We start from the raw sequence: 26648 nt of genomic DNA, 5'->3' as shown, positions 1-26648 counted from the left end.
CTCGTAGTTCCCTTCAAACAAAAAGCCCCTGATCCCCCACATTTCTCTTTTCCCTCTCTCACACCACCACCCAGCACGCACTGCTCGAGCTATCGTCTCTGCATGTCATTCTCTCCGTCAAATCAAGCAATCGCTCCGCTCACTTCCTCTCACTCTTCGAATTCACAGGTACACTTTCTCTCTCTCCCTCTCTATGTATGTTTGTGTTTCCGTTTATTATTTTCTCTCTATATACATCTCAATGCTTGAGCTTGAATAGCAGCAGGTATGCATTCGTCATGTGGCTATAGGTTTTGTTAGTATAGGTACTAGTATAACCCTAGCTACGGGACGTGAAATGGGTGTTGGTGAAATTAGGTTTAAGCCCTTTAATTTGAGCTCGAATAACAACAGATATGCATTCGTTGTATAGTCGTAGTTTCTTTTTTTTTTTTTTTTAACGTATAGTTATTATAATCCTAGCTATGGGACTCAAAATGGGTGTTGGTGAAATTGGGTGAAGCCCTTTAATTTGAGCTTGTATAGCAACATGTATGCATTGGTCTTATAGCCATAGGATTTTTGTATAGATACTATAACCCTAGCTATGGGACTTAAAATGGCTGTTGGTGAAATTGGGTGAAGCCCTTTAGTTTGAGCTTGAATAGCAGCAGGTATGCATTCGTCATATGGTGAAATTGAGTGAAGCCCTTTAATTTGAGCTCGAATGGAAATAGATATGCATTTGTCGTATAGCCATAAGTTTTGAACATAGTTAATAGCAACAAATATGCATCGGTAATACGTCCATAGGTTTTTTAGTATAACTACTATAACCCTAGCTATGGGACTCGAAATGGGTGTTACTTAGTCAACACTGCAGTTTGACGTCCTGACACTAGACTTCAGTGATGCTCTAAACACAACTCAGGTTGTTATTTCTCTACTTTATGTTGCATCTCCCAGCTGTTTCCCTAATGGACATGATAGGAGTAATTTATAATACCAATTCATAGACTTAAAATATAAAGATAAAACCTAAATAGAATGGAACGAATCTCTTGAACTGCTGTATTCGGCCCAAACTAATTCGGACTCGGAGGAATAAAATATTAGATATGGAACTGTAAATTTAAATTCACAGCATTTGTCTAGTTGATAGAGAGGAAAAAGAGGGACTGAGGAATTACATATCAGACTTGGAGCTTCATTTTGTATTTCACTTGCTTAGAACTGTTAATTTCAATGTCGTTCATCTGGACAGTGGTGCCCTAGCCACGTCTTTGTTTTATTTTACATGCTTTATGTTGCATATCTAAGCCATATGCATTTATGGTTCTCAGCTATATGCATGCTATTAATGAAAGTGACACAAGTAATTTCTAATTGTCTAGTAGTGGAAAAAAATGGGGCCAATATAGTGCACTGGTAGTGTGCCCTGGTGGTCAATGAAGTGGGTGCAAACCTTGGAGACCATGGTTCAATCTCAACTGCGACGTAATACCACTTTTTGTTCCCGTTAATTTGTGTGTTTTCACCTGTCAAGGATCAATTCAGCCATTTTTTTTTGACACTGGTTCTTTTTTTGAAACTGACAATTTGGTCGATTTTATGTGTGAGCCACATCTAATTTCTCTTTGAGAATATGTTTTTAGAGAGTTGGGAACTTCCTGGAAACCATTGCAAGCTGCATACCACTGCATTTCAAAATGTTCTGTAAAATAATATGAACTAGTTTAACTCTAGGGAACCAAAAGCAACCATCACCCTGCAGCAGAGGGAGTGTCTTCTTAAGTGGATATGTATTTCCTTTGTCATTGCATCCCATTATGATAGAAGACCTTCTTAATCTTTTCCTGTAACTTTTCTCTCTCTCTCTTAAATTTCAAATAAAACAATTTTTTTTTGATACTGAAAAAACTACAAGTACATATATTTGAAATAAAATATGACATGCCAACCAAAGGGATGCAAGCAAACAAAGAAGCAGCAATAGAGGATCACAGTTCTCATTTCTTCAAGTAATTTTTGCAGTGAAGTGCCATCCGCAGCTTGGCTGCCCCAGGAAATGCAGTCTTCAAGGTCACAGACATCTGTTATGAGTTCAGCAACTGGAGAACCTACAACAAGTTCTTCAACTCCGAATGCAGATTCAACTCAAGAAGTTGCCCAAGGGAAATTTATTCCCCCTCCTGGATATAGTGTTGGTCAGGCTTCTTTCTCTTATATGAATGCTAGTGTCCCGCCTGGAAGCTCTCAACAGTCATCTTCAAGTCCTGTTAGTCAATCTTTACATTTTATGTCTTTGGAGATGTACCAGTCCATTTGTAGAGACTTTGAATGACTTGGCTTTTGTTGCAGGTCATTCCATCAACTTCTGGAGGTTCTTCAGCACCACTCCAACCTCCCATTCCTGGCCAGTCTGCAAATGTTGGCTCTTCATTTTCATACAACATTTCACAAACTGATAACAATTTCTCCAGTGGCTTACAGTTCTCAGCTAGCACCTTGAGGGTTAGTTTCTGTTGATTGATGACAGTACTATTACATCATACATTTTGGCTGATATGTATTATCAGAATGTGTTACATGTAGTCAGTGGCTACTGAGAAGATTCCACCTCTAGATGTCATACGAAGACTGTTATTTTATGTTGCGTGGCCATGCCAATTATAGTGGCCAGTTTGTTTAACATGTGGTATATTAGAGCAGGTAAATGTCCAATGGGAAATCTAACATTGGATCTACTTGTATAAAGCCTGCAGCTGAAGATCCCTGTAAGTTTGAAATTATCAGAGTTAGAGTAAGTAAAGTTGGCTAAAATCATAGTATGTAGGATTGTGAAGAACATGTTGTGTAGGATGTGTGCTTTAAGTCCATACAGGAAAACAATATTTTTGAAGGTATGCTAGGGTCGGAAGACAGTGGTAAATACTGCAGTGGAGATCCTTCTTTTTACAGGATTGAATAATTGACAAGTTTTGGGAATTGGTCCTAGATACCCTTTGCATTGTTACCTGGGGTTTCATTTGGTTAAAATTGCATCGTACAGTTCAGGAAGAGCATAAGTGTTGTCTATTATCAAATATCAAATTACATGGAAAGTTAGAAACTTTACTAGGACACTTAAAGATTTCTAATCTACATAAAGGTACTTATTGGTTTTGCATTTAATTTTATTCATCGCTTAACAACAACAACAACAACAACATACCCAGTGAAATCCCACAAGAAGATAGGATTTAACAGTTCCTGAATACCAGAAGTCCTTGTTTGCTTTATTCTTTTACTGTTCTGGTTCCATATTTTAAGAGTTAATTTTTAGTAAGTTCGTTTAAGTGATTTCTCGTATGAAGTTATGTGTATATGTGATTTAACTTTTAAAGCAGTTGACAGCTCTGTTCAATCAACTCTAAAGACAATATGTTGCTTTCTTTCGGAATGTTTTTTTGTGTGGTGTTCTATGAAGGGCTGCTATGAATCATCTGTTATTCTTTGCTCCCCTCATCTGCTGCTGTTGGCAAGTGTGAGGGTTGCACTGTTGTATTTGGGATATTGCATTGATGAAGTCTTAATCTTGTTTAGGAAGTCCCAGTCATCATTTGCGGCAATTGACCTTCCAACTAATTATGAAAATTTTATTCATGGATTTTCCTAGGGTTCTCCTATGTGTCTTTCAGAGGGTGTTTTTTTCGTTTTTAAAGTTTTCCTTTTGCTGGCATTGGTGCGTGTCTGACAAGACCTATTTGTTTGTGGCAGCCTGCTGCTCCTGATCATTCTGTGGATGTAAAGAATGTATCTCCTGCAGCATCATTACAACCTCCTCCTCCTCTGGTGTCCACAGGGTTGAACTCATTCATACCTGGAACTGCAGCTGCTGCAGGTCCCCTGTTAAGTGGTTCAAACTTATCTTTCAATGGAAATCCTCAGATGGCGCAGATAGATCAACCAATGAAACCAGTATGTGTTACTAAAATGCTGTGCCTCTTGAAGTTTAAAACATTACTTATGGCTGGTGAAGAATGGTGTAATATATATAAATTGAACGCAGAGCATTTTCTATTGTGAGCAATTGAAATAATTGTTCGTGACTTCACAACTGATTTGGTCTTATTCTAGTTGCAGAATAGGGGGGTAGATGTTGCACAAGAAACAGGAGGAATGACTTCTGCAACTTTTGTCATGCAATCTATTACACAGGCCGGCCATATGAATTCTGGTTCTCCAGCAACTGCATTTCCAACTTCTCATATGGGCTCTCCAAATATGAGAATGCCCCACGCACCCCAATTTCTCCCTGCAGGAGTTCCTAGAAATCCTGTTACGCCTGGTCCTCCTGGTCTTGGTCCAGCTATACCTCCATCTTCCAATCTTACTGCTACAGCCTCACCTGGAGGTCCTTCTCTACCCGTAAGGCCCAATGTGCCTCCTGTTCATCCTCTGGCCAATCCACCTGTTCAGCAACAAACATATTCTCCCTATCTTTCTCCAACTCCTATGGCTCCAGCTCACCAGGGACCTTGGTTGCAGCCTCCACCTGGCACTACCATGCTAAGACCACCATTTCCATCATATCCTGTAGGTTTTGCTGTTCCCTTTCCTTTGTCAGCTACAAGTGCGCCACTCTCTTCAGTGACATGGCCTGAAACTCGTCCTCCTGGTGTTGCCCCAGTGGCAGCTCCACCTGGAGTCCCAACTACTGCTAGCCAGTCAACCCATGCTTTAGGGTTGCAACCAGAGTTACCTCCCGGAGTTGGTATGCATATAGTCTCTGCTAAGAAGAATCTTCCCTTTCGGTATCCTTGCTATTTATCCATTCTTTATTTCACAGCATATGGTATTTAATTTCTTTTTCCCCTTTTCAGACAGCGGTAAGCATGTAAATGATGCTGACTCAAAAGAAGGAGCTTCAACCAGTGAACAACTGGAGACCTGGACCGCTCATCGGACTGAAACAGGGGCCATTTACTACTATAATTCTTTGACAGGAGAATCTACTTATGAGAAACCTGCTGGCTTCAGGGGAGAGGTAGGTACATCACTTCTCAGTCTTTGAGCTTTAAGCAGGTGCATTTTAATACTAAGTGTCTTCTTCATTTCAAAATGAGTAATGGAAATCTAGTACTATAATTCTCACAAGATAATAGGTCACGCCTCTGCCTAACTGCTTTCATTAGCACACAGTTCTCCATTTTTTATTTTGAAGAACCCATAGCTCTTCTAGATCTTCTTTGTTTCTTGAGGAGACTAATTTCGTCCCTTGGAGTTTCCTTTTCTATGCAACGTAGATGATAAAGAAACTAAAGGTCTTTTATCCCTTTCACTTCTCATGCTAGCATTAGTCTTTCTAATTTTGATTATTTTTCTGATAAATGCATCTTCGCAGAAAATAATTTTGTACATGGAGTTTACACTTGGGAATTTTTAGTTGTAAATTACCTCCTTCGCTGCTTGCCAGGTTAAGAAACGTGCTTTCCTAGGTAACCTAGGAATCCATACCAAGAGATAAGGAAAGCTTGCCTCCTCCCTGCTTAGTAGCTTCTCATAATAAGAATTAACAAAGAAGATGCCATTATTATCCTCCGCTCACCTCCAAACATCAAGGTTAAACTGTGAGATATTTTGTTTGAGGAGCAACTCCATCAAGCTCTGGAACTCTGCGATCTCCCAGTCTTGCAAGTTCCTCCTAAAGCTCAAATCCCATTAAACTTCTCCATCCACAGTTCATTGACTTCTTTGCTTATGACCGTTGTAGTTTAGAATATTCAAGAGTTTGGAACTTTCTCAAAAAAAAAATAAAAAAATAATTGCATTGTCTATTGTAACATTGCTAGCAAAAATTAACTTCGATCTGGCTGTGACGTAGTTTGTCACTATTTTCGCTCTCTATATATTAAAGCTTATTGTCTACATTATTAACACACTTTACTTATCCATGCATGTCAGTTTTCTTTCATAACATATGACACTAGTGTTTTTCCCCTACTGGTGCAGCCTGGCAAAGTAGCTGCGCAGCCAACTCCTGTTTCATGGTACATTTCAATAGTATAATAACTTTTTGACTTGTGCTACTGTATTTTGTGACTCTGAATAAATTCACTATATTGTATTAAGTGAAGTATCATGGTCAGTGAGGATTCATAAAGTACAGTCAATCCCAACTTGTTCGGCACTGAGGGTAGTTGTTTATTCACGTGAGCACCCCCATATCTAATGGCTTATGCTACATGGTCTGACTGCTGAAGTGAATATTTGCATACATGTGATGTTCTTCAAGCGCACAAGCCAAAAAGGGTGATCTATTGGAACACGCATATCCAAAATATAAATATTTTACCAGAACTTTATATGCTAGTGCTGAGATTCATTAAATTGTCCCTTTTCAATTTATTTATGCTGGTGAATACTTTTGAGCTTGGTCAAATAGTATTGTAAAGACCGCCCATCAAGGGAAAAATGAATGATAGTGGATAATATGGAGACGAGAATCTGTTTGTGCGCTCAGTATACCAGTGCTCCAGAGAAAGATGTGCTACTTCTTGCATTCTCAGATTCTTAGGGTTCATGATTTATGAGCATCTGCTCATGTGATGCTTCTTCTCCTTTGTTTCTTTCCCATGCCATACATAAAGTATTTTTAGTTTCGGAAAGAACATTTTAATTTGAAGTCCAATGGAATAAAACTAAAATAAAGGACCACTCAAACTGGATACGACCAAGCAAAGAGAATGTTCATCAGAAAGACAATATTATCAAAATCAAAGATCCTTCTAGCGTTCAAACTCTCTTTTTTTTCAAATGATATAGAGGCCAATCTTATCAAAATCAAAGATCCTTCTAGCGTTCAAACTCTCTTTTTTCCAAATGATATAGAGGCCATGATAGAATTTTTGAGCTCATACACTATGTAATGGAGCTACCCCTTGTAAATTCCCAACAACACCTTCTGGTTGCTGGGCATTAATACAATACTCTTCTAACGAGTTTTAAAAAAAGAATGTTCAGCAAAAGGGTAAAATAAAAGCCTCTAATAAGATCAGTATAGGTAGTTATAGTTAGCTTTTATCCTTGTTAATCAAAGCAGAGTGTTGAACTTCATAATTCGGCAAGATCCTAGAGGAATTCTTAAGCAAGTGTACCTTTTGAACTGAGATTTGGCTGGCTTTTATCTATTCTTAGATCTATGCCAGTAATTAGCGGATATGTTGAACTTAATTACTTACCTTTGTAATTACATGAACTGGAATATGCAAGAGAGGTATCCCTTTATAATTGTATATAAAGTCGGTTTCTTCATTTACTCTATACTGGTGTGCGTGTCTCTACTTAGTTTAGAAGGAAGGATTAGGTCGAGTTGAATTCTTTCTGAATCTCTATAATAGAACTGATTCAGTGTCACTGTTGAGTAGATTTGGTTGATAGTGTAAGCCTAGGTTGTCTTGTGAAGGGGCCAAAATATTTGGACAGGAAATCAGTAAGGAGAAGAGTCATTCATGCCTGTCTGGTGTCAGAATACTACCCTGTTTGTCTTGTCAGAGTTGCAGTTGTTCCTTAATTAAGAGTTTCACAGCTCAGCTTTTATTGTGTAATCCTAGGTCTTTTTCCTTTTTTGTTATCTCTGTTTTTGTTGGATGGAAGCTTCTTTTCATAAGCAAATGTTGATTGATCTGTGTTGTTTCTTATTTGCAAGCATATTTAATACTGAAGCAAGCTTTACCAGCTCAACTAACCATTCCAGCATCTTCACTTACAATCAGGGAAAAGTTGGCTGGTACAGATTGGGCATTGGTTGCTACTAATGATGGACAAAAATTCTACTATAACACCAAAACAAAGGTATGGTTAATCAGCTTATTCTTTTTTCCTAGAAAAACCTATTGTTTTATTAGAGGATTACACTGTTCATTTGTTTCATTTGGCATGCATTTTTTGGCGTAGAATAGTTCGACTTCTGAGGTCTTTATTTTTTTTTTTGAATAGAGTGAGTTTGGTCTGAGGTCTCAATTAGTCTATCAAATCATGTTGAATGTTCTTTCTCTTCCCTTACGAGAAGCGTTACCTACAACATTATTCTTGCAAGCATAGTCCTAGATGAAATCCATTTCTTTCTTTTAAATTAATTTAAAGCATGTATTTCTTACTACAAATGTTATAAGAAAATAGCCCCACGGGCTTTGGTGTAATGATAAAAGCTCATGGTGTGCGGATTAGCCGCACATCACAAGTTTAAACCTTGCAATAATAGCCTTGTAAGTGCACAAGGTTAGAGGGACGGACGTTGATTTCTCTGTTATAAAAAAATGATGACGAGGAAGTAGTGAATATCTTGAATGGGAAAATACAACGTGGTTAGAGGGCCTGAAAAATGACTCTGGTTGAGTCATAGGAGTAGCAATGTGAGATCTCGGGTTTGTAGGCCAACTATGACTTTGAGTTTAATCCCGTCATCTCCTAACCTTGCCGGGCAGGTTTACCCCACACTTGTGATTTTGCATTATGATGCATGTTAGAGTAGTCAACGTGCATGTGTTGCCATTTTCAAAAAAAAGTCTGTGCGTGTAAGCTGACCCAAGACATCACTTTTGTTGCAGCAACTATGCCTCTGTCGGAATATAGTTAGGTTACTGTCTGAATTTTAACTATCTATTCTCTCGATCTCCCCATTTTGCTCTTGTATTCTTTGATTTGGAGTTCTCTAACTACTAGAGGCTTTGTATTATCTACCAACATAAAAACTCCAAAGACATTAAGAAGACTTAACGGATATTGGATCTAAGATAGGGGTAGCAACATAATTAACTCTTAATCACAAGTAGTTGGAATTGCCTCTATGGATCTTTTGTTGTGATTATGTTCTGTATTTGTCAAAATTGAATCTTTGCAGATCTTTTGAGGCAACTTCGTTCCATGTGATTTAAAGTCAATCTTGTTCCTTTTTAAACCTTAAATTATCATGATTTCATATATATGAAAGATGCATTTTAAGGTCCATGTAGGACATTATTATACCATTTCAAGTAACCGTTGTAGTGTAACTTATCCTCTGTATGTGCTAATTGTATTAGTTATCAATGTGGTCATTTTTGGTTTTGTCTTAAAACTTATATTAATGCCAGGGCGCTCGACTACTGAAGTCATCCATCTCGTCAGGAGACTGGTGGAGCAGTATAGGGATAGGAAGAAGGATTTGCACATGACTTAGAGAAGGCCTATGATAGAGTTCCTAGGGAGGAGGTTCTTTGGAGGTGTTTGGAGGCTAGAGGTGTACCTATCATGTATGTTAGGGCGGTTAAGGATATGTACAACGGAGCCAAGACTTGGGTTAGGATTGGGGGAGGGGACTCAGAGCACTTTCCCGTCTTTATGGGGTTATATCAAGGTTCGACGCTTAGTCTGTTTCTTTTTGCCTTGGTGATGGATATTTTGACGTGGCACATTCAAGGTGAGGTGCCTTATTGTTTGCTTTTTGCGGATGATGTAGTCTTGATTGATGAGACACGTAGTGGAGTTAATGCTAAATTGGAGGTTTGGAAGCAAACTCTTGAGTCTAAAGGGTTTAGGTTGAGTAGGTCCAAGATAAAATATTTGGAGTGTAAGTTCAGCGAGGTGTCTCATGAGTCCGATGTGGTTGTTAAGCTTGATCCTCATTCTATAAGTAAAAGAGATAGTTTCAAGTATCTAGGGTCTATGATTTAGGAGAATGGAGAGATTAACGAAGATGGAGACTTACATGCACATCCATTACAGAGTGGTGGTTAGACCGACGTTATTGTATGAGGCAGATTGTTGGCCTGTTAAGAAGGCCCACATCCAGAAGATGAAGGTGGCGGAAATGAGAATGCTTAGGTGGATGTGTGAGTGTACTAGGAAAGACAGGATTAGAAATGAGGTTATTCGAGATAAGGCGGGTGTGGCTTCGGTGGAAGCCAAGATGAGGGAAGCGAGGTTGAGATGGTTCGGTCATGTGATGAGGAGGAGCACGGATGCCCCAATGCGAATGCGGAGGTCTGAGAGGTTGTCTAGGGATGGTTTCAAGCGTGGTAGAGGTAGATCGAAGAAATATTAGAGGGAGGTGATTAGACATGACATGGAGCAACTCCAGCTTACCGAGGACATGACCCTGGATAGGAAGTTGTGGAGGAGGCGGATTAGGGTAGAAGGTTAGTCTGAGTTTAGGGTATGGTATCTTTTGGTGTGTTACTTGAAGTATCTTGTTTATGGTATTATTTAGTTTGCTAATCCCTATTATATCTTGTTCTTTTACTATTCTTACTATTACTGTTCCTTATCTTAGATTGTTCTATTTTGAGCTAGGGGTCTATCGGAAATAGCCTCTCTATCTCACATGTGAGGTAGTGGTATGGACTGCGTACACTTACCCTCCCCAGACCTCACTTGGTGGGAATATACTGGGTATGTTGTTGTTGTTGTTGTTATATTAATGCCCGTTCATCTTAACATTTGCACTTTGTGATACTTTTGTGGATGCATTGGTCCTTAGAGGGCTCACTTTCACTCCCATGTGGATGCATTGGTCCTTAGAGGGCTCACTTTCACTCCCATGTAAAATTACTGGTCAATTATTCAATAAAAACAGCCTTTACTTTGGTAGGTAGATATCCTCCTATAGCCCAACAGATTCATAGCACTTTGCTATTTCAAATATTATATTTTAATTCTATGTGGTATATCTTCATCTATTATGTAACTCTACTAGAATGTGGAGCCTAGATATATGTGAATTGTTTGTATTTAGGCGTGTAATCTCACATGAACTTCACTTTCTTACGTGAGTTAGCTTGTAGTGCATACAGGCTGATGCATTTGGAGGTCTATGTAGGAGAAAACCTAACTATCTAACGACCTTTTCTCATTTTATTTTCTACATGTGTTATGTGCACCTTTTGTTTAATGTAGTCACTATTGATCTTGTCTAATATTGTGTGGATGCACTTATCTTAATGTTTGGATTTTTACAAAGCTTATCCTGTAGAGATATGATATTGATTCTTGGAGGTCCAACATTCACTTCCATAGAACATCTTGCTCTTATTACAGATACTTTATAAAACTTGCTTTTCACTTCTATAGGTATCCACCTATTTCATAACACTCCTGTAAGTCTTATCTATTTAGACTATCCTATTTTTAATTCTATGTTTTATGTTAATCTGTTATTACATTTTCTGGGAGTATTGAGTCCAAATATCTGAATTATTTGCATTTAGGCACTCAATCTCATCTGATTTCATTTTAGCTTTTTAAATGCTGGCTAAACTTGCAGTAAATCTACTATATCTTATTGGTGTATTTGGAGGAGTTAGGACATAACCCAACCTTCTCAATTGACCTTTTATTTTTTCTTCTGTGTCTGTTACTTCAACTTGTATCTTGTGGTGAATGGGTTATTCTGATCTTTCTCTTTGGAGTTCTCCAGGTTTAAAGATATTGGTCGTGGATTAACACTCTGGGAGAAAATATTATCATTGAATTGTGTGTCTGAATTATTAAATTGAGACCCTATTATAGACACTACATTAATCCTTTTCCAACTAGGAGACGACTGCACTCTAATCCTTTTTCAACTAGGACACTACATTGCAATCCTTTTCCAAGCAGTGCTCTATATGTTATTCCAATTTCTACTCATATTCTAACACTCCCCCTCAAACGGGTGCATACATGTCATATGTACCAAGCTTCCTATTCCTACTCATATTCTAACAAACACATCATTATCAATAAATAACATACACCATAGAACCTCATCCTCATCATTTACACTGCTGTTTATCCATAGCTAGGTAAGTATAGGCTCAGGGTGTGTGTGGTATTGGTATGAAGGAATATGTTTTTCACAGAAAATATTTTCATGAAAAAGAAGTTGGTTTCTTACTTATTTTCTTATGTTTGGTTCGAAAGTGGAAAATATTTTCTAGTGTTTGGTTGTTGAATGAAAAAATATTTTTCAGAAAATACATTTTAGTGTTTAGCTAAAGATTATAAAAATAAATTTTGACCCCGGAAAATACTTTTTTAGGGTTTGTTCAATATGGAGGAGGAAAATATTTTCTAGTAAAATAAGTCGTTTCTTTTATATGTTCTTGTGTTTGTTATGCAAGTAGGAAAATATTTTCTAAAAGTATTTGTATATATTTAAGAAAAAACAATGAGAACGCAGAGGGAAAGAAGGGTGGGGTAAGAAAAAAGTTGAGTTTTTTTTTGAAAAAAATTAAAATAATATTTGTTTTTGGGGGTGGGGGCGACGACTAGTTGGGGGGTGGGGGGCGTGGTAGGGTGCGAGGGTGGAGAAAGGAAAAAAATGATTATTTTTTAAAAACAAATTTAAAAAATTTAATTTTTGGGGGCGGGGGCTGGTAGGGGGGATCGTGTAGGGGGTGGGGTTAGAAAAAAAGTAAAAAATTTGAAATATTTTAAAAAAAATTAAAGATGTTTTTCGGATTGCGGGTGGTGGGGGGATTGGGTGTCAGGGTAGGGTGGGTGATTTTGGGAGTTGTATCTTGTATGAATATTTCAACTTGTGAGTGACGTTGAAAGAAAGTTTTAGAAAATGTTTTCCTTACTTTTTGAAGGAAAGTCATTTATCTTAGATTTGAGGAAAATAAGTTGATTTCGAAAACATTTTTCAAAACGTTTAAGCCGACCAAACATAAGAAAATTGGATTCCATACACACTCTCAATGCGAATCCTTAGTATTATGGAATTTTTACTTTTGATATGAATTCTTTTCCCCGTTCTTCACGGAAAGGATTTTTGTTGGTGCTTTATCATATGCTTTCTCGCTTGCCTCCATATTATATATAGTGTGAAAGGAGCACCATTATATACTTTAAAGGAAGATAGAGGATGACACAATACGGAAGATATTTATATTATTTTTGATAATGTAAATGATGTTATTCCCTTGTTGGACCTAATTGACTCCTTAGTTGGTCCAACGAACTAGGGCTCTCTCATTTGTATATGTACATATGCTGCACCTACTTAGTGCTTTTGTAGATAAAATACACTATCACTTGATTTAGAAAGAGGAAATTTTTGGTTTTGAAAACTTTGTACTTAATGAGTTTCTAATTATCACACAACCATTAATAATATTACATATTAATAACTTATAACCCAACTTTATCAAAGATTTCACATCATCAATCCTCTAAATAGTTCTTTGCTATCTTGAAGTTTCAGCTTTCCTCTTTCGCTGGCATGCATACGCCTCATGGATTGATTAGGAATTCTTTTTGGTGCACTAATGAAGCTCCAGTTTGTAGAGATTGGCTGTCGTACATAGAAAGTCATATTATGTTATAGATTTTCTGATATACTGTTTGTATGCTGCATATCTCCTATTATTAATAAAATTGCTTACCTTATTAAAAAAAAAAAAAGAACAAAATATGTAGGTCCTTAATGATAAAAGTGGGTTGTACATTCTAGCACTGATTGCTTGGTGAATTAGTTCAAAGATTGTCAATGTTGCAGTTACTTTTTCTAATGTCCTTTCTCCTTGTATACCTTCTTACCCAGTTAAGCAGCTGGCAAATTCCCGGAGAGGTGACAGAGTTGAAAAAGAAGCATGAAGCTGATGCTTTGCAGGCTCAGCCACCATCAACACCGAATGTTAATGAGTCAACTGAAAAAGGATCTGCTCCTATTAGTTTGAGCATTCCTGCTGTTAATACTGGTGGTCGTGATGCGACAACTCTAAGACCTTCAATAGTTCCAGGATCTTCTGCACTGGATCTTGTAAAAAAGAAGTTAATGGATTCTGGTGCTCCTCCTGCTGTTTCTTCACCAGCCCCAGCCTCGTCAGGAGTAATATCATCTGAATTAAATGGATCAAAAGCACTTGAATCTACAATTGGAGCTGCACAAAAAGAAAATATCAAAGAGAAGTCAAAAGAAGCTAATGACAATGGCAGTTTGTCCGGGTCCTCTTCAGATTCAGAGGATGATGAGGGTGTACCAACCAAAGAGGACTGTATCATCCAATTCAAGGTCTCTTTTGGAGATTTAGCTACTTCATAAGCAAGTCTAGTTTTCTTTTTTTTTTTTTTCCTTCATGATTTTATGGCCTACATAAGTTTTATACGTATACAAGTACATTCATCTGTTTATTTTGGTTCTGTTTACATTTGTAGTTTTTTTGGCTGTTTGCACAAGAACTTTATTTTGATACTAGTATGTTGTAGGTACTGGTTCTAAATTGCTGGTAGGAAGGAAGACAGACTTGGCCCATGCCCTTTCACCCTAAGTTGCTTGGACTTTCCAAAAATGTGGCCCGGATCCTTCAGAAATGCACTACTTTTGAAGGATCCGACACGCACTAGATGATATTTTGAAGAGTCCGAGCAACATAGCTTTCACCTACATCCCAGTGCTAGCACCAAGAACCTCTCTCTTCTAGAACTTTTGCTATGAAGTCTACATCAATGTTCCTTCCAACACATTATTTGCCATGGTGTGGTAGCCATTAAATTTACACCCAGCTTACTTTCTTGGATTATTAGCGTCAACCCACTACAAATTACTAAAGCCTTTCTTAATGAACTTAATATTCCAGGGTTTATAATTTTGACTTTTCCTTTACTCCCTTTGCTTTTTGTAAAGACCCCACAAAACTTCTCTGTGTATTACCTTTTCTGGAGATCTCAGATACATACAGGTGTCCATATTGTACTTCCCACTGTTTATTTCCTGTGTACAATTCTACCTTTTCAGGAGATCTCAGATACATACAGGTGTCCATATTGTACTTCCCACTGTTTATTTCCTGTGTACAATTCTCTCTTCTTCATTTTTTTGACAAGGATCCTCTGTACAATTCGCTTTCCATGGGTTCTCTTTTTGTGTTGCTACTTTTTTGTTTCAATTAATTGGTAGGATTATATGTTGTGTGGGAGGTGCTTTGGAGATGCTTGGAGGTGAGTGGGGTACCGTTGGCGTATATTAGAGCAATCAAGGACATGTATAATGGAGCTAAGACTCAGGTGAGGACGGACGGGGTTGCATCAGGGTTCCACTCTCAGCACGTTTTTGTTTGCTTTGGTGATGGATGTGTTGCCGCAGCGTATTCAAGGAGAGGTGCCTTGGTGTATGCTTTTTGCGGATGATGTAGTTTTGATTGATGAGATGCGGGGGTGTGTGAATGATAAATTAAAGGTGTGGAGACGGACCCTTGAGTTTAAAAGGTTCAGGTTGAGCAGAAGCGAGACAGAATATTTGGAATGCAAGTTTAATGACGTGAGGCAGGAATACGAGGTGGTACTAAGGTTGGATTCCCAGATGGTGTGTAAGCGGGATAGTTTCAAGTATCTGGGGTCCATGATTCAGGGGAATGGAGAGTTTGTAAGGATGTCTCCCATCGTATTGGAGCGGGATGGATGAAGTGGAAGCTCGCCTCGAGGGTGTTGTGTGATAGGAAGGTGTCGCCCAAGCTTAAAGGCAAATTCTACGGGGTGGCAGTCCGGCTGACCATGTTGGATGGAGCGGAATGTTGGCCAGTCAAGAACTCACATTCAAAAATTGAAGGTGGCGGAAATGCGGATGTTGCGTTGGATGTGTCGGCTTAATAGGGGTGATAGAGTTCAAAATGAGACTATTCGGGAAAAGGTTGGAGTGGCTTCGGTGGAGGACAAGATGCGGGAAGTCCGATTGAGATGGTTCGGGCATGTGATGAGGAGGGGCACAGATGCCCCGGTTCGTAGGTGTGAGAAGCTTGCTTTGGATGGTTTCAGGCGGGGTAGGGGTAGGCCGAAGAAATATTGGAGAGATGTGATCAGGCGGGACATGGAGCAGTTACAGCTCACTGAGGACATGACTCTAGATAGGAAGATCTGGAGGGCGCGGATTAGGATAGAAGGCTAGTGCCAGTTTGAGTCGTTGGGGTAGGACATTACTTGGTAGATGTATTATTCTTGCTAGGACACTTTGTTGTATGCTTTATTACGAATGTGTTTACTATTCTTTGTTTATTATTCCTTGTGGGTGGCGTATTTTTGTCTTGATATCCTGTTCCATGCTCCTGTTTATTATTCCTTGTCTTGAGCCGGGGTCTATCGGAAACAGCCTTTCTACTTCTCCTGAAGTAGTGGTATGGACTGCGTACATCTTACCCCCAGACCCCACTATGTGGGAATACACTGGGTTTGTTGTTGTTGTATATGTGGTGTGGTGAACATTATACGAGCGAACTTTCTCTTGATGTGGTCCACTTTTTGTTTTGTCCTTATCCTCTCATTTAGACTCGGTGCAGTTCGATACATAAGCTATTAGTTCTTTGTAGCAAAAGCTTGTTATGTAATAGTTGTGTAATATTTCTAACTTCCTAAATGAACTGCTTCTGTGTCTTTAGGAGTTAAACAATTTGAATATTCATCATGCATCCAATGGAAGATACTGATAATTGATAAGATGGGGTTGCTGGACTGTACCTTATTAGAGATTGGTAATTAAGGAATCTGAATTTAATATTAAACCTAGGTCTATTGGAGATTTCATAGGGAGGAGAATTGAATTATAGTGTGTAATTTGGTGTGCATTGACTTAGCTGCAACATATAGGTTTTATTGCACTGTCCTAGTGTCCTTCCCCGCGCTGTGCATGGCGGGAGGATAATGCACTGGACTGCTTTTTTGTAGACTTCAAATGGAGTTACAATGTGGTGGTGCAGTGAGAAACATCTGGGATGTGGTGAGAGAAATTACATGCTTCCATATCTTGACGGTAGGATGGAACTAACTATTTGTTTTGGGAGGACAGCGGGTAAAAAGGTTTCCAATGGCTTACAACCTGATACAAAATAAACTTTTTACTGTCATGAATATGTTTGTGTTTTAGGATGGTATAGGTAGCTGTACTTCATTCTTTAGAGGGGTTGCCTGAGCCGGAAAATTGTCTCAGTTATATCCTTCTGTGTTTTTTTTTTTTGGATGTGTTATCCTTCTGTATTTTGTTTTAATTAGTATATCATTTTGTTGTTCGTTATACTTGGACTTATCTTTGAACACTATCCGGTGGTTGGTTCCATTATAGATGTACAGTTAGCTTCTTTGCTGTAAGTACTCTTAACGGTGGTGTTTGGGCATACCATCATTTTGTCCCTTGCTTTCAGTTGAATTTTTGCTTGGTGAGTCTTGTCCTGTTTGATCTAAATGCATCCCACGCGTGTGAAATTTCCAGGAGATGCTGAAGGAACGTGGAGTAGCACCATTCTCAAAGTGGGAGAAGGAATTACCAAAGATAGTGTTTGATCCGCGCTTTAAGGTTCGTTGAAACTAAAGACTTTATGTGGGACTTAGTGGCCTTTTCTTCACCTCCTAAAAGACAGGTTTATCTCTCTAAATCGTAAATCTCCTAGACTGCATGCGCTTATTTTTGTGAATTCAATTGTCTGTAGTATGCTGCATCTGTAGCCTTTTAGCAATGCATGAGTTCAATCCTCAAGGAATCCAGTGCTTTTTGAGGTTGTAGGTGTTAACTGTAACAGGAATCCAGTGCGTAGGTAATGGTTGGTTCAGATTTTGGTTTATTATTCAAAGTAAGCAGGATTCGAAAGATGCAAACCAAATTTTGAAAGTGAGATTAGAAGAGTTCTATTTGCAGAGAACAACCTACATCTAGGAAACAGCAAGTTACATGACAAATGGGCCCTCAAAATATATTCCTATTCTTTATGATAAATGAGGCCTATTTGCGCCACCCAAAGGGAACAAGTAGAGGTCTGTTACTTTAAAAGAAAGCGAGGAGGAGGATCCTGGAAAATTTTGACATTTCATTGTTCCCAAGTACAGTGTGCTCATGTGAAAAAGTGCATCTCAGTTGCAAACAGTACACAAATGGCATTATTATAAAAAGCTGTAGCCTTGTATATGCCTCCATCAAACTGATGACATGAGGCTTTCGGGTTTTATGTATCTTCTTTGCTTTTGTTGCAAAGTGAAAGATGTTCATAATAAAGACTCTTTACTGCTCCAGAACATGAAATTGCCTTTTCCTTATTTAGAGAAGCTTTTGCTCATGTACTTTTTGCCTTATTAGAGAAGTGCATCCTTTCCCTTATATGTATATCATGAAAGACGTCATCAACATCGGATAAACCAAGAATAGGATGCGGCAGGATTTGACATGGTGATTCTATGTCCAGGAAAGGGACATTGGGCCTAACTCAAACTCAAAAACTAGTTCATAAGATGAGGGTTGTCAAATCACATTGGGAGACCACAACCCATTCCCCCAACCAATGTGATACATTCTAATACAAATTACATTATTGACATTGATTCGCTGCAAGCTAATAACTTTCTGAGATCACTTCACTTGTTGTGAGAGTAACTAAATGGTCTATTCATGATAAATTATAGTAACCTGTATATCCTCTTCCAGGTTCTGAGCTATCATATGATCATATATGCATAATCATGTTACCAGTTGTTTTTTTCCATTTTTTATTTTGTAGCACTTTCTTCATTACCTTCCTAAATAGCGGGTCTCTTTATCCAGGCTATTCCAAGTTACAGTGCTAGAAAAACTCTGTTTGAGCATTATGTCAAGACGCGTGCAGATGAAGAAAGAAAGGAGAAGCGGGCAGCACAGAAGGCTGCAGTGGAGGGCTTCAAACAATTACTAGAAGAAGCAAAGGAGGTTTATCTTGTTGCTAAGCTCTCTTTAGTTCTTTTCAGATGTAATGTCACAATATTTTTCTACTAGTTCTTCCATTACAAAGTGGAATCTTCAATTTCTTCTCGGCATGATTAAGTTTTAATTTGCTAAAGGTAGTTAAATGTCTATTTTCTACTTGACTTGACTAAAAGTGTAGGGGGTCGTTTGGTTTGAAGACAAGTTATGCTTGGGATAAGATTAGTTATATTGATTGTTTGGTTTGTTGTATTAAAAATAACATGCATAGCATAATTTCTAAGAAAAAGTTGCATGTTTACAAAATTACCCTTCATCTTATTTAGTATAAAAAGGGTTTGAGGGACCTCAAAGGTACTTTTGTCTATTTCATTCCACATTCTGGCAGGGTAAACTTATCCCGGTACCAATTACTAATCCTGGTAACTTACCCCATGGTTAGTAACCAAACAAAGCGGTTAGACAAATCTAAATTTTTATCGCAGGACTATCTATACTTGTCCAGCATACCGAACGACCCCTAGTAGTTTAAGGTTAAACTGGGGAATTTGGTACAAAACAAGTACATCCTGAAAGCATTATAAACAGTTTGGTATAATGTAATATATGATATAACTTTCCTTGTAAAGTAAGTGTTCTCACTTTAAGGCTAAGGAAGTTGAACTTTTTGTTTGAACATGAATTTCTAGGGCTTAAACTGCTTGCTGAACTTTTGTCCAGGATATCAATGAGGATACTGATTATCAATCATTCAAAAAGAAATGGGGTCATGATCCACGCTTCGAGACCTTAGATCGAAAGGAGAGGGAAGTGCTTTTGAATGAGAGGTACTTGTCAACTGGTTCAATCTTGGTTTATGTTTACTTACTCTAATGTCGTTTATTTCCTAACATTTTCTCATCTTCGTCTTAATAAGTGGCTTTTGATTTTTGCCGCACTATTTTCTACTCCCCCCCACAACCACCAACCACCACCAATTTAAAACGCTTCAAGTCATTGACGGCCCCTTAAACTTGTCCACAAGAATTCACTTAGCCACCTCAACGGGGAAAGCTTGAACGCAATTCCTACGGTAATGAATACGAGTGCAATTGAAATTCCTGGGGATTTATGCATTTGTGTATTGATAAGACCGTTTATTATTTCTTGAAGCTCAATCTCTCCCTCGGATGAACCATATAGCCAAGAGGAACCATGAACCAGAATAGAAGAGCTTGCCCCACCCATGAGTAAATATTTCATAGAAGCCTCTTTAGATTATACATCTTTCTTGTTATATCCAGATGATAGGTAGGAGCATAAACTGAAACGATCCGGGGCTACAAAGATGGCTATTAGTTCGTTAGCACCACATAAAAACATTCCCCCTAGAGTAGCTCTTAATACAAATAAGAAAAACTCTGTTATATACTGTTGTGTATCTACTTAACACCTTTACTATTTAAAATTGACATCTATTTGATACATTTTGCTGATATGGCATAGTGTGTGTAATACACCCATCAAAGCGCGTGAACAGTGCTTTGTAATATAATTTTCTTCTTCTTCCTCCTCTTAATTAATTCTACCACCATCAACTACTTGCCTTCATTGTCGTGGCCATTACAATAGCTGTAAAAGCACCAATTATGCTTTTAAACACAACACCTATGTTGCTCGGACTCTTCAAAGATCAACTGGTGTATGTCGGATTCTACAAAAGTAGTGTATTTTTGGAGAATCCAACATGGGTGGGGCATCAAAGTGAAGAGTCTGGCACAACTTAACTCAACAAAATTCTCTTGTTGTCTCATCAGGTAAAAGAATAATTAGATTTGAGTACTATAATTTTTTTCCGGTGCAATGTTATTTTTTCCGGCGATGTTCAATCCGAACATTACTTATGTCCATGTAATGCACCGATAATGACTAGTTAATTAATTAAAGTTGATCGTTAAAAAGAAAAAAAAAGTGGTTTTCAACAGAAAAATAAAATCGGATATAAGACTACAAAAAAATTCCAGCGTAACTCCATTTTTTCCAGCAATTCATTAGTGTTTTTCTGGCAAAACTTTATTCTTCCTCGTACCAATGAAAAATAGGATCAAGAAGAAGGTTACAATTGAGAAATGGGTTGAGGAAGATAAAATGGGTGGTTGCTACTTGCTACGTGTAGGGGGGTGCAACGGCTGAGAAGTTCCGACTATAAAGGGAGAGGGAGAGTTTTGGGTGGGTTTTCTTAGAAAATAAGGTTTTTAATTTCTTTTATAACTGAAATATATTTTTAATTAGTTAAATAGGTTTAAAATAGTTAATTTCTTTTATAATCGTTGTTTCTTTCATCAATGTCAAAACACATATGACTTATAAAGCAACGAATAAGTTTGCATTGGCCAAAATGGATCTGTCATTTGATTCAGAATGCTTTTTTTGGGGAGAATGGTTACTTTTAATTTATACATCCACAGGTATACTACATCAAAATATGTAGTTCCCCTTCAAAATTATTATAACTTACAATTTGATCATCTATCTGTTGCTCCTATAAACGGTCTAAAATATCAACAATATCTTCTGGCTGAGCTATTAGTTTCCGATTACTACAAAAATAGAACAGAGCTAAGCAATTCATCTTAAACTCCGGTAGACTGCTCTGCTTGTCTTTAAAACATCTCCTACTCCTTTCTTTCCACATTGTCCGCCAAACACAAGCAGGGACGATCTTCCTTTTTGGCTGCATTCCCAACCTTGTTCCAGCAGTTAAGCAATCCTTTTATATTCCCTGGCTTCACCCTTTTAATCCTCCTCAGACAGATGAACGTTCTCCACAACTGGTCTGTCCACATACAATGTTAAAAAAGATGGTTAATGTCCCAGTCTGTTCCCCCATAAAATTCCAAATGCTTTCTATTTAACTGTTGATCCAATATATTTTGATGCTCATCTCCTACAAAAAGGTTTTTTATTGTGGGTTTTGGTTGGGGGTTGATGATCTAACAATTTGTAATGGTACGTATGCCAAAAGAGATTTCGATAATAAGATAACTTTATTTTGGCTGGTGCAATTCTGTGTTGCGACTATGCTTAATTGTTGGAGGACTAATCACTGTAGTTAATATTATCCGATCTTATTCTTTTGCTGGACTGGATTTGTTCTTTTTCCTCTTGGTTCGTGGCAATTCTAGGATGGTTTGATGTATTTCCATTTCTTTTTATATGATCTGGTTGGTTAGGCAAGATTCTACTTACTATGTAGGGTGCTTCAGCTTAGGAAAGCAGCTCAAGAAAAAGCTCATGCTGTACGTGCTGCTGCTATATCTCAGTTCAAGTCCATGCTTCGAGAACAAGGAGATATTACTTTAAATACACGGTGGTCAAAGGTATGTTTAGATGTTATGATAAGAAAAATATCAATATAAATAGTTGCCTTGTAGATATTTGTACTTGTTTGCAAATTGAGTGCTCAGTCTGCATTGGCATGCCTAGTTAAGATTGAAGCTTTCAACGTTTATTGCTTAATTCTATGTAGAGTAGTATGTGGCACCTGCAACTTCTTAGTTTCTCGAGTTCTGTTACATTTAACTTACTTTAAATTTGCTCACCAAACCTCCTTTCATGTTCTTAATAAGGTGGAACATTCTGCAAAACTCATGCTGTGTTGAACTCCAATTGAGTCTCAAAGTCTACAATGTCATCAAATTTATCAATAATTCCTTAACTTTGAGAAGTTAAACATGAAGCCCATCATTTTAGACCAAGTGGCACAGGTTTATGTTGGGCAGTGCCAAATTAACATCTGACATTCCTAAGACAGAATATCTCATCATTTATAAATAACAAGTTCAGTAGATCGCACTTCTCACTTACCAACATACTTTATTGTGTTTTGATGAATTTTATGTTTTAAGCTCCTATTGAATATACTCTGAAATCAATTTTTTATTTTCCTTGGAAAGTAAATAAAGGTAGCACCAACTTGAAAAAACAAAAGGGCATAGTTGAATAATAGAATTAAAAATTTTGCTATCTGGAACTAAAATAATAGTTAAATATCGAATTATATCCGTTTGAATTAGATGATTAATATCATGTATGCAAATCAACAAGATAGAAGTGATTTTTTCTTTGTACATTGTTTTATGTACTCAATCAGTCCTGTATCGTCTCTCCTTAAAAACAATGGAAGTTGTGCTCAAATTTTCAAATATTCATATGGTTGTTGCAGTTGCCCATTTCTTAAAATGCTCTTGAAGGATAAAAACTATTTGCCCTTGTTTTAGTCTGGTTTTGATGAATATTCAATGTAAAGTTTACTTTAATCTTTTCTTTTCCCCTTTCCTTGGATAGATGCAATGCTCTTTTCCTCCCTTCCTAAGTTGCAACTTTCTGCTGATATTAGGTGAAGGATAGCTTAAGAAATGATCCTCGTTATAAATCTATTAAGCATGAAGAGAGAGAGGCTTTATTCAATGAATATCTATCGGAACTGAAGGCTGCTGAACAGGAAGTTGCACGAATTGCAAAAGCAAAACATGATGAAGAGGTAAGGATACACTTCTTTTCCAATGAATACAACATTTTCATTCTCAAAAGAGAAGTACACTTATTTTCCAAGGGAGCCTTGGAATAACTGGTAAAGTTATTGCCACGTGACCAGGAGGTTACGGGTTCAAGCCTTGGAAACAGCCTCTGGCAGAAATGCAATGTAAGGCTGCGTAGAATACACCCTTGCGGTGGACCCCTTCCCCATACGCTGCGCATAGCGGGAGCTTTAATGCACCGGGCTGCCCTTTCTTTTTTACTTCTTTCCAATTTCGGCACCTTGGTTGTCCTTGTTTTAGCATTTCTTTGTTCGATTTGCCTTTTGTTATATTATTGTATGAATATTGATTAGGATAATCCAAATATATTATCATGATATCTCATTTTGTGTTTGTCAACTCTCTCTCTCTCTCTCTCTCTTATATATATTATATAGGGTTTTAAATTTTCTTCCCTATTTATCCGTAACTAGTTATACTGTAAATCTTTGTTTCAAAAAGTTATACTGTAAATCTCGATGTGGAACTTAAATGTACAGATAACACCTAAGATTTGACTCTTATCATGCAGCTAATTCCTCGTCACCTACCTGTCTGTGTCTCTCTTATTTGCTTGTCACGTAACTAGTACAGGTAACACCTAAAATTTGACGCTTAACATGTGGCTAATTCCCCCTCCTCCCCCCACCCCCCACACACACACACACTATATGTAGGGGTTGGTACTTTTAATGGCCATTTGTAGAGTGGGCCAACACTTAATCCCTTATATTTTTAACTCTCTCTCTGTGCCTTATGTTATTTCCCATAAATCCAAATGCACCGAGATTGTTGCATTCCAATTTGAACCTACCATTGAAAGAAAATGGATCTTGCGCCTAACTCAACTCCAAAAGCTAGTTCATTGTAGTTGAGAATTGCTCAAAACCATATAAGGAGACAAATCATACCTTCAAACTGTATGAGAATCTAGCACTTCAGAACGTGCTGCATAGGTCACCTCTTTTGATAGTTTAATCCAGTGTTCTCAAAGGCATGCTTAAAGTATGCTTGAGCCCTGAAGCAAGGCCCAAAACATGCTGAGCGTTTCGCCTCGCTTAATGTGTGTTTCAGTGTCTATCGTCAAGCTCTAAGACAAACTTTTCCTTGTGAATGAGCGTTTCTTGAAGAGGCGACACTAAATGATTGATATTTCACTTTATCAGAAAAAAAAAATCAATTTCTTTGTCCATATGTTTGTTTTTCATGCTTACAGTTATTGGTCTTGGTCTTGGACTAAACATATAGATCTGTATTTGTTTTCTCCAATTGCGCCTTTTTTCACTTAAGCTTACATCTTATTAGCACTTTGCGCTTAAAGCCCCAACGGGTCTTAGAGTTATTTTGCTTTTGATAACACTGGTTTACTCATATTTATTGTCTTTTATTTAATGGTCTTATCTCTGCCGATTCAAGCTGTTGTGTTTGTGCCTCCAGCTAAGGGCTCTCGCTCACTCTCTTTGTTATGTTGATTCTGGTACAACAACAATATCCCTAGTGTAATCCCTTAGTCTGGGGAGGGTAGATTGACCTTACCCCCCACCCCCCCACCCCTACATTGGAAGGTAGATGTTGATTCTGTTAGAAAACTAAGTATTGATGCTTTGTGATTTTAATTAGCTTTACTTATTTGAATTTATATTTGTCTGTATTCAGACCGTCAATCTGAAGTTGGAAAGCACATGAGGTTCTGAAGATGTTAATGGTTTTCTGCATGATATTTGCAGGATAAATTGAAGGAAAGAGAACGGGCTTTGCGAAAACGTAAAGAAAGAGAAGAACAAGAAGTGGAGAGGGTGCGGTTGAAAGCCCGTAGAAAGGAAGCTGTTGAATCTTATCAAGCCTTGCTGGTTGAAATAATCAAGGATCCTCAGGTATTATCTTGTATAGATCCTTAAACTGTTACAAAGAAATATCTTAGTACATATGGATCATATCCCATTACTTGATTAGACAGTTTGTCTGGATAGTTAAAGTACCTTGAAACAAAACTTCTGCTTCATCTCATAATTGGTATACAACACCTCCAGGATTATTTCTTGGATAAAAACTTATGTTTCATCGTAATAAGTTCAGAGACGGTTTGCTTTCCTTCATCGTAATTCAGTAACAAAATTTGAAAGAACTTTTTTTGGCACAAAGCTCCATCCATCTTTACATGAGGTGTTATTCCTTGGCGCTCATCAGTTTATGTAGTTAAAAATTCTTGAGTTCTGGCTTTACATTTACTAAGAAGTCTGGACAAATTGTGTTTACTATGTTGTGAACTGTTGAAAAGGTCATTCCATTTTATTCTCTAGATGTCTATTTTCAAATTGTTGATATATTCTTTGGCATTGCACCCAAGGCATCTTGGACAGAGTCGAAACCTAAATTAGAGAAGGATCCCCAAGGACGTGCAGCTAATCCTCATTTGGATCAGTCTGAATTGGAAAAGTTCTTCCGGGAACATGTGAAGATATTGTATGAAGTAAGATGCCTGTTATTCTTTTTTAAGTTAATGCATCTTTTATCTCTGTTTTTTTTTTTTTTTTTTTTTTTTTTTTTCGTGTTTGTGTGTGTTGGGGGGAGGGGTTTCTCCTCCTTGCATGAGTTGCTAATATTATCTAATCTGAGTTAATTGCGTAAGTGTCATGTAGCCCCTTTGTTGCTTGAAAATTACTAGCAGTTTGCATCGTTCAAACTGACAAATACGTTTGGCTCCCGTCGTGCAATTTATCTGTTTCATTGTTTATCAAGAATATGGTAATCATGGTGGTGTTTATCTGTTTCTTGTTGGTATTCTTCTTTATTCTCATATTATATATTTTGGTTTCCTAGCGGTGCGCACAAGAGTTTAAAGCGTTATTAGCGGAGGTTATAACTGTTGAAGCTTGTTCAAGAGAGACAGATGGTAAAACAGTTGCAAATTCTTGGTCAACAGCCAAACAGCTACTCAAAGGCGATCCCAGGTATTCAAAGATGGCAAGAAAAGATAGGGAATCCTTATGGCGCCGATATGTTGAAGATATTCAATGGAGGCAAAAGTCATCATTTGACGAAGGAGACAAAGCAAGAAGTAAAGGATCTTCTGATTCAAGGAGGAGGTAAAGCAAGAAACAGGAGCCGCAGTAATCCTCAGCTATTTCTACTTTTCTTGGCCTTTTGACTAAGATCAAGAATAGTAATTCTCGAGAAGGTAGATTTCTTAGGACACTCTTATCTTTAAATCGGTAGGAAGCAGAGTACTTTCTGCCAGTTCCTTGGCAGTTCATTTATCAATTTAAAGCCAGCGTTCAGAACTTATTTTTGTCAAATCTGACAATCCTTGTTATCTTTTCATACTTAGGAGATCATGTTGTAGATTTGATTTCTTCTAATTCTGTGTATGTTAGAATTTGAGATCACAGCCAATTCTCTTTCGTAATATTGCCTTACAAAAGAAATAGAATACGTGCTCGAACTTTTTACCGTTT

At 37.7% G+C, this 26648-nt stretch overlaps 1 protein-coding gene across 2 annotated transcripts; it reads left to right on the top strand.

Moving 5' to 3' along the window:
* On the top strand, positions 1–26648 carry LOC107870421 (pre-mRNA-processing protein 40C). Of its 2 annotated transcripts, none has more exons than XM_016716951.2 (17): positions 1–168; positions 2014–2257; positions 2341–2493; positions 3739–3939; positions 4105–4735; positions 4845–5008; positions 5974–6011; positions 7737–7815; positions 13526–13996; positions 17180–17263; positions 18500–18640; positions 19355–19461; positions 21870–21993; positions 23013–23156; positions 24921–25067; positions 25541–25663; positions 26014–26648. In XM_016716951.2, the coding sequence occupies exons 2-17, from the start codon at positions 2048–2050 to the stop codon at positions 26281–26283; spliced, it is 3087 nt and encodes a 1028-aa protein (XP_016572437.2). In that variant the 5' UTR covers positions 1–168; positions 2014–2047; the 3' UTR covers positions 26284–26648. The 2 variants fall into 2 exon arrangements, with proteins under 2 accessions (XP_016572437.2, XP_016572436.2); XM_016716950.2 differs by having other exon boundaries at positions 4099–4735.

This window comes from Capsicum annuum, chromosome 5 (assembly GCF_002878395.1).
Source record: "Capsicum annuum cultivar UCD-10X-F1 chromosome 5, UCD10Xv1.1, whole genome shotgun sequence".
NCBI classification, from domain to species: domain Eukaryota; kingdom Viridiplantae; phylum Streptophyta; class Magnoliopsida; order Solanales; family Solanaceae; genus Capsicum; species Capsicum annuum.
This window is presented reverse-complemented; position numbering and strand designations above follow the sequence as displayed.